Genomic DNA, 7,236 nt, shown 5'->3' on the forward strand with positions numbered 1-7,236 from the left:
TTTGCTTTAAGGTTGCCTAGAGTTTGTAAAATTAAAAAAAAATTAAGTATATTATTGGGATCCCAGCCAGTGAGTGATCTCCCGGGATGTCATTTTGGAAATCAATTCTTGGATAGCATTTTTATTAAATATCAGCGGAGAAGCTGGCCTTTCTTCATTATGTATTGGTATTGATGTTATAAGAGATAATTTTACATAAGTTATTGGTCAAGATATGTCACGTTGATGTTCCTACTTTTAGGATATATTAATAATGAAAGCACTTTTAAATACTGATAGCTCAGTAAATTTACTTCAGTATTCTCCTTTCATATTTTTTAAGTGAAAAAATACCCATGTATTTCAAGAATAAATGTCTGATCTTGCTTTTTATTTTTATTTTGTTTCTAAAGCAGAGCACAGGGAAAGATCCAAGTTTAAGAGTGAAAGGAATGACTTGGAGAGTTCATATGTGCCTGTGTCTGCACCGCCTCCAAACTCTTCGGAGCAGTATTCCTCTGGGGCCCAGTCTATTCCCAGCACTGTTACTGTGATTGCACCTGCACACCACTCAGAAAACACAACGGAGAGTTGGTCCAATTACTATAACAATCATAGCTCTTCCAATTCTTTTGGTCGAAATCCACCACCAAAGAGGCGATGCAGGGATTATGATGGTAAAAATTCTCTTATTATGCTGTACCCAAAAATACTAGTAAAGCAGATGTTGCTCATATTGTATATCTTTTCATTGTAGTTCAGATTTTATTAAAAGGGATGAATGAGGTGAATCTCTTCTGGCATATGCTTATTTACTTGTTTGATTTAGTAGTTTTGGCTCTTATTAACAGGATGTTCAAATTTGACCCTTTGTTTTTTGTTGTTCTTGTTACTTCAAACACTAAGTATAACTTGGTAAATACTAGGAATTATAACTTTTTTGTGTGGTGTCTGGTGCTTGGAATTTGTTATTTGCTGACTTTCCACTTGAATGAATGAATCAGTGTGTATTTTTTTTAAACTTTAAGTAGGGTATAGAATCAAATCAAAATTGAAGTCTTACCTTACTTGTACCCTCATCTCCCAGCCACAGAGCTCTCCTTCCCAAGGCCAATTTAATGTCATTAATTTCTTGTGTATCTTTCCATACGGAGTCTCTGCATGAAGAGCCTCCTCGATATTTTTTAGACTTTTAGTATTATATATGTACAAAAAATGTAACTTATTCTTTTTTTAAAAAAATTTATTGTTTAAAGTATTATAAATAGTAGTACATATGTCTCCTTTTAAACTTACTCTTTATTGATGCCCTTTTGGGTGTTTCTAATATTTTGCTGTTACAAACAGTGCTGCAGTGAATAATCTGGTACATGATGTCCACTGGAATATTTTAAAGTTACAACTTGCAGTTATAGCAAGAATGGTTGCTTTAGAATAATATCATGAAAATAGGTAGTGGAATCATATAATTCAAGTTTTTTATCTCTTCTCACCCCACTCCCAGCCTTTGTGAAATTTATATTCCTTTAAAATATCTGAATTTGCCGTGGCTGTTGTTGCTAGGTGGTTAGAATGTCAGCTCGTGTGCTTAAGTGTTGAGGGTTCAATTCCTAGTCAAGGTCACATACCTAGGTTTTAGTTTGATCCCCTACCCTGGTTGGGGCAATTGCAGGAGGCAACCAATCAATGTGTTTCCCTCATCTCAGTGTCTCTCTTCCCTTCCTTTCCCCCTTCTTCTTTCTCTAAAAATCAATGGAAAAATATCCTTGTGTAAGGATTAATAACAACAGAACAAATCTGAATTTTTATTATGAAAATTTCATAGCAAATGCATTAATGGTGGCTAGTAGCCGTTTCTTAACTCTATTTGCTGACTCAACAAATCATAGTGTCTTAGTGTAGAAAGTAGAGTACACCTGCCCTGACCTCAGGGATATAGGATTATTAACAGAACAACCCTTAAGAAGAGTTTAGACTCCTTGGAGGAAAAACACTTTATAAATCAGATTGATGGGTGTTTCAGGACTTGTTTTCTTTTCTGAATTCTAAGTAGATCATCATAAGATCTTTTTTTTCTTCTTACAGAAAGAGGATTTTGTGTACTTGGTGACCTTTGTCAGTTTGATCATGGAAATGATCCCCTGGTTGTTGATGAAGTTGCTCTGCCAAGCATGATTCCTTTCCCTCCACCTCCTCCTGGGCTTCCTCCTCCACCACCTCCTGGAATGTTAATGCCTCCAATGCCAGGCCCAGGCCCTGGTCCTGGCCCTGGCCCAGGCCCAGGCCCAGGCCCAGGTCCAGGTCCAGGTCCTGGCCACAATATGAGACTTCCTGTTCCCCAAGGACATGGCCAGCCTCCACCTTCTGTTGTGCTTCCCATACCAAGTAAGTATATGTTCATTGACTGTTTAGTGCAGAATTATATTTCAAATAATCCATCCCTTTCAGCTAACTTGACACTACATTTAAAGTTTTTGAAAAGTGAATTAATTACAGAATTTAGAATATATTCCTATAATTAAAATTCCGTTTCCTTTTTTTCATCCACTGTTGCATTGCATTATTTGTAGCACTTCCAAGTATAAATATTATCAGTAGTGGCTATATTGACCTGGAGTCAAAATCTTGCTAGTTGATAGCATCTTAAGAAAGCCAGTATTTTGAAGGTGTCAGAAAAAATAACATGCCAGTAGCTCTGGCTGGTGTGGCTCACTTGGTTGGAGTGTTGTCCTGTGCATTGCAAGGTCTTGGGTTCCATTCCTGGTCAGGGCACATACCTAGGTTCTGGGTTCAGTCTCTTGTTGGGGTGTTTAGGGGAGGCAACTGATCAATGTCTCTGTCTCACATCAATATTTTTCTCTCTCTCTCCCTCTTTAAAATCAATTAAGAAAAAACAAAACAAAACATGTCAGTATAATGACATTTCCTTGTCTTTAAAGAAAATTTCTTCAAGAATCTTGAAATAATTTCAAAAAAATTTTATTATGGAAAATTTCAAATATACACAGAGGCGGAATAATATATGTTCCATATGCACTGTTACCCAATTTCAGTGGATTATCAGTATTCATCTGTTTTTGTTTCATTTTTCTCCCACCCCACCCACACATTTCTTTTGGCTTAATTTTTGCTGGAGTAAATGTCAAGTGTTATATCATTTTACTAGTATATATTTCATTATGAATCTCTTCACTGAAAGGACTATTTTTTTTCATAAATAATGTGCTATTATCACATCTATCAAAATTAATATTAAGAAACTAGAGGCCCAGTGCACGAATTGGTGCATGGGTGGGGTCCCTCGGCCTGGCTGGTGATCGGGGCTGATCGGGGCCATCTTGTCCCATCCTGATTGGGCCCGATTGGGGCTGGCTGGCCGGGAGGAGGGACCATGGGAGGTTGGCTGCCCAGGGGGAGGGACCGCAGGAGGTTGGCCAGCTTGGATGGAGGGACCACAGGAGGTTGGCTGGCTACAGAGGTTGGCTGTGGGAGTGCACTGACCACCCAACCGGCAAGGGGGAGGGACTGCCGGAGGAGCATCTGCCCCCTGGTGGTCAGTGCATGTCATAACTACCAGCCAGTCCTAACGGTCGCTTAAGCTTTTATATATATAGATGTTTGAGAATGATCATTAGAAAACCTTAGCAATTGCTAATTTATCAGAAACTGAAGTAAGACTAAACTTTTTTAGTATAATTGAAAAGATTGTGGAGTGAGTAGTTTACATGTATGCAAGTGTATAAGAAAATATATACTTGATGACATTTAACATTGCTAGCAGATTGCAAATTATTATTTTTTGAAAAATGATTGTTACTCACTTTGGTAGTTTTTAAAATGTTCTTTTCATTTATAATTCTGAGCACATGCTTTTATTGATTTTGGGGGGGGAGAGAGAGAGAGAGAGAGAGAGAGAGAGAGAAACATCGATGTGAGAGTGAAATGCCTTATCAGTTGCCTCCCCCACGACTGGAAATCGAACCCTGACCTTTTGTCGTATGGGACGATGCTCCAACCAACTGAGAAACACTGGCCAGGGCTACTTTTTATTTTTGAAATTATAATAGAAGTTGCAAAAATACTTTAGTGTGATTCTGTGTATTCCTCACCTAGCTTTTCTGCAGTAATGCCCTTTATAGAACATATTTCATTAAAATTGCTAAAGGTTTTGAGACATTTAATGCATAGATTTGGTCAATAAAAATATGAAGAGGGAAGGTAGGGGTGGGTGGGTGGGTGGAAGGGATCAACAAAAGAACTTGTATGCATCTCTGCATAACCTATGCACACAGACAATAGTGTGGTGAAGGCCTGGGTGGGGATGGGCTAGAAGGGGGTCAGTGGCGGGGAGGGGGGTAAGGGACATATGCAATACTTTCAACAATGAAGATTTTCTCCCGGAACTTCTTAAAAGTTAAATCCAAGACTGTACTTTCCCCCCAATATTTTGCTAGAACAAATTTAAGGAAACAGAAAAGTTAAAAGAACTATATATTGCCTGGCTGGTGTTGCTCAGTGGTTGAACATTGATATATGAACCAAGAGGTCATGGTTTGATTCCCAGTCAGGGCACAGGCTCAATCCCCAATTCTGCATAACCTATGCACACAGACAATAGTGTGGTGAAGGCCTGGGTGGGGATGGGCTAGAAGGGGGTCAGTGGCGGGGAGGGGGGTAAGGGACATATGCAATACTTTCAACAATGAAGATTTAAAAACAAACAAAAAGTAATATGGCCCTTTATAATTCAGCATTTGTGAATATTTATTGTCACATAAATGGTATACTTGTATAGTTCAAATTGATGATATTCCCAGGTAAAATAGCACCTTTATGTTTAGAAATTCTTAAAATAAAAGTTATCTCCCGGAACTTCTTTTTTTTTTTTTTTTTTTAATATATTTTATTGATTTTTTACAGAGAAGAAGGGAGAAGGGATAGAGAGTTAGAAACATCAATGATGAGAGAGAAATATCGATCAGCTGCCTCCTGCACACCCCTACTGGGATTGAGCCCGCAGCCCAGGCATGTTCCCCTGACCGGAACTGAACCTGGGACCCTTCAGTCTGCAGGCCAATGCTCTATTCACAGAGCCAAACCAGCTAGGGCTATAGTGAGTATTTTTATTAGTTAGGAAATATTAATGCAGTGTCTTTTACTTATTGTTATCCGTAGGACCACCCATAACACAGTCAAGCTTAATAAACAACCGTGACCAGGCTGGGTCAAGTGCAGTGCCCAATCTTGCACCAGTGGGAGCAAGACTACCTCCTCCTTTACCCCAGAACCTCCTTTATACAGTATCAGAACGTAAGTAAAAATAGTTTGACTTAAAATTGCTCAGCAAATAGGAGCCATTTTTTTCATATCAGTGTTATACTTTTTAAAATACAATTAATTTGTATACTTATAGATTGTGCTATATAAAATCGTATTTGTATTTTCACGGTGTTTACTGTGTGAATATGTTATATAGCTGGATTTTAATTTTCTGTGTGGGAAGCAACCAGTTGATCTGTCTCTCTTACATCAGTGTCTGTGTGTGTGTCTCTCTCTCTCCCTCTTTTTTCCTCTTTCCATCCCTCCCTTTCACTCTCTGAAAAGCAATGGAAGAACTATCCTTATGTGAGGGTTAACAAAAAAAATTTCTTTAGTGTAATATTTTTTTCCGGTCATACTTTTTAAATGTCTTTCTATTAAGTTGATTTAAAAATTATTTTTGTCTTTTAATAAAATTGCCTTTGAGAATTAATTCAAGTTTATTTTTATAAATACTGTAATCATTTCAAAAAATTAGAGTTTGCTTCAGTTCAAATGAAGTAAAGTATATGTATGTTTGCATTGTAATAAAGAACTTGAACTGTACTCAAAGCTTAACAAATTGAGAAAGTTTAAATTATGGATATTTTATTATCATTAAAATTACCATGAAAGTCAGGGCATAGAAAATAGTAGAAATGAAAAACAGCATATCAAATGGTATTTAATTGTGAAAATAATGTCAATAGGGACCTAAAGTAAACAGAAAAATAAAATTTGGATTTTTTGAGCACTATGCTCAATGCTAGCTATGTACTGAGAATATACTGATTAATAAGATGATTTGCCCGGCCAGCATGGTTCAGTGGTTGAGCGTTGACCTGTGAACCAGGAGGATAAGGTTTGATTCTGGTCAGGGCACATGTCTGGGTTGTGGGCTTGAGCCCCAGTGTGGGTGGGGTGTGCCGGAGGCAGCTGATAAATTAGTCTCTCTAATCATTGATGTTTCTATCTCTCTCTCCCTCTCCCTTCCTCTCTGAAATCAATAAAAATATATAGTTTTTAAAAAAGGAAATGATTTTTCTCTTAGGAAGCAAAAAATTATAATGGAAAGAAATATTAAAAACAAAACTCAAAACCAATTACAGCCTATTAAAAGTAAATGAACAGAATGATTCAGAAACACAAATGACAAAAGCACTAATTCTGCCAAAAATGGAAACTTCATAGTCTGTAATTATCAGTTGTTTTGGAAGAGCAAAATTGAATGTTAAAAGAAAAAAATTAACCCATTGTAAAACGAGGTAGGATACGTTAATGTCAGATGGTTCTAGTTTAGAAAAAAACCTTTGTAGTTTTGTTGTTTTTGTAAAATGTCAGATACTTTGAAAAGGACTTAAATAATGAGAAATGCTATATACTTAGATTATATAGCATTGTCTGGAAAAATAGCAATTCATACACGTATTAAAATCAACTATTGCCCTGGCGAGTGTGCTTCAGTTTGTTGAGCATTGCCCATGCACTGAAAGGTCACCGGTTCAATTCTAGGTCAGGTCTCATGCCTTGGTTGTGGGCTCGATCCCCAGTAGGGGGCCTGCAGGAGGCAGCCTGTGGATGTTTCTCTCTCTCTCCCTCCCAACTCTAAAAATCAATAAAAACATATTTAAAAAAAAGATTTTAAAACATCAACTATGTCCTCTGAAGCATTTAAACATTTTACCCAAATTTGAAGTCATCAACTCAGTATCTATTATTTTGGTTTTACAGGATCATTTTTAAATTGACTCTTTACTATCTTAAATTTGGTCGGCTTTTTTTTTCTTCCTTGAAGACAGAATGGAATCCTATCTAATAAAAAGAGAAACATGGTAATTAGCGTACGACTGCTACCCTTCCCATTGGCTAATCAGGGTGATATGCAAATTAACTGCCAGCCAAGATGGCGGCCGGCAGCCAGGCAGCTGGAAGCGAACATGAGGCTTGCTTGCTTCAGTG

General features: G+C 37.4%; 1 protein-coding gene across 6 annotated transcripts in view; it reads left to right on the plus strand.

The window, feature by feature from the left end:
* Positions 1–7,236, plus strand: part of RBM27 (RNA binding motif protein 27) — a 68,888-nt gene that overhangs the window by 20,738 nt on the left and 40,914 nt on the right. For 4 of the 6 annotated variants that reach the window (XM_006777005.2, XM_015572632.1, XM_015572633.1 and 1 more), the window contains exons 6-8: positions 393–656; positions 2,065–2,364; positions 5,155–5,289. In XM_006777005.2, the coding sequence (XP_006777068.1) occupies positions 393–656; positions 2,065–2,364; positions 5,155–5,289 (699 nt within the window). The remainder of the gene's footprint in view (positions 1–392; positions 657–2,064; positions 2,365–5,154; positions 5,290–7,236) is intronic. The other 2 variants (XM_006777008.2, XM_006777006.2) reach the window with 1 other exon arrangement.

Source organism: Myotis davidii, unplaced genomic scaffold, assembly GCF_000327345.1.
Source record: "Myotis davidii unplaced genomic scaffold, ASM32734v1 scaffold89, whole genome shotgun sequence".
In the NCBI taxonomy this organism is placed as follows: domain Eukaryota; kingdom Metazoa; phylum Chordata; class Mammalia; order Chiroptera; family Vespertilionidae; genus Myotis; species Myotis davidii.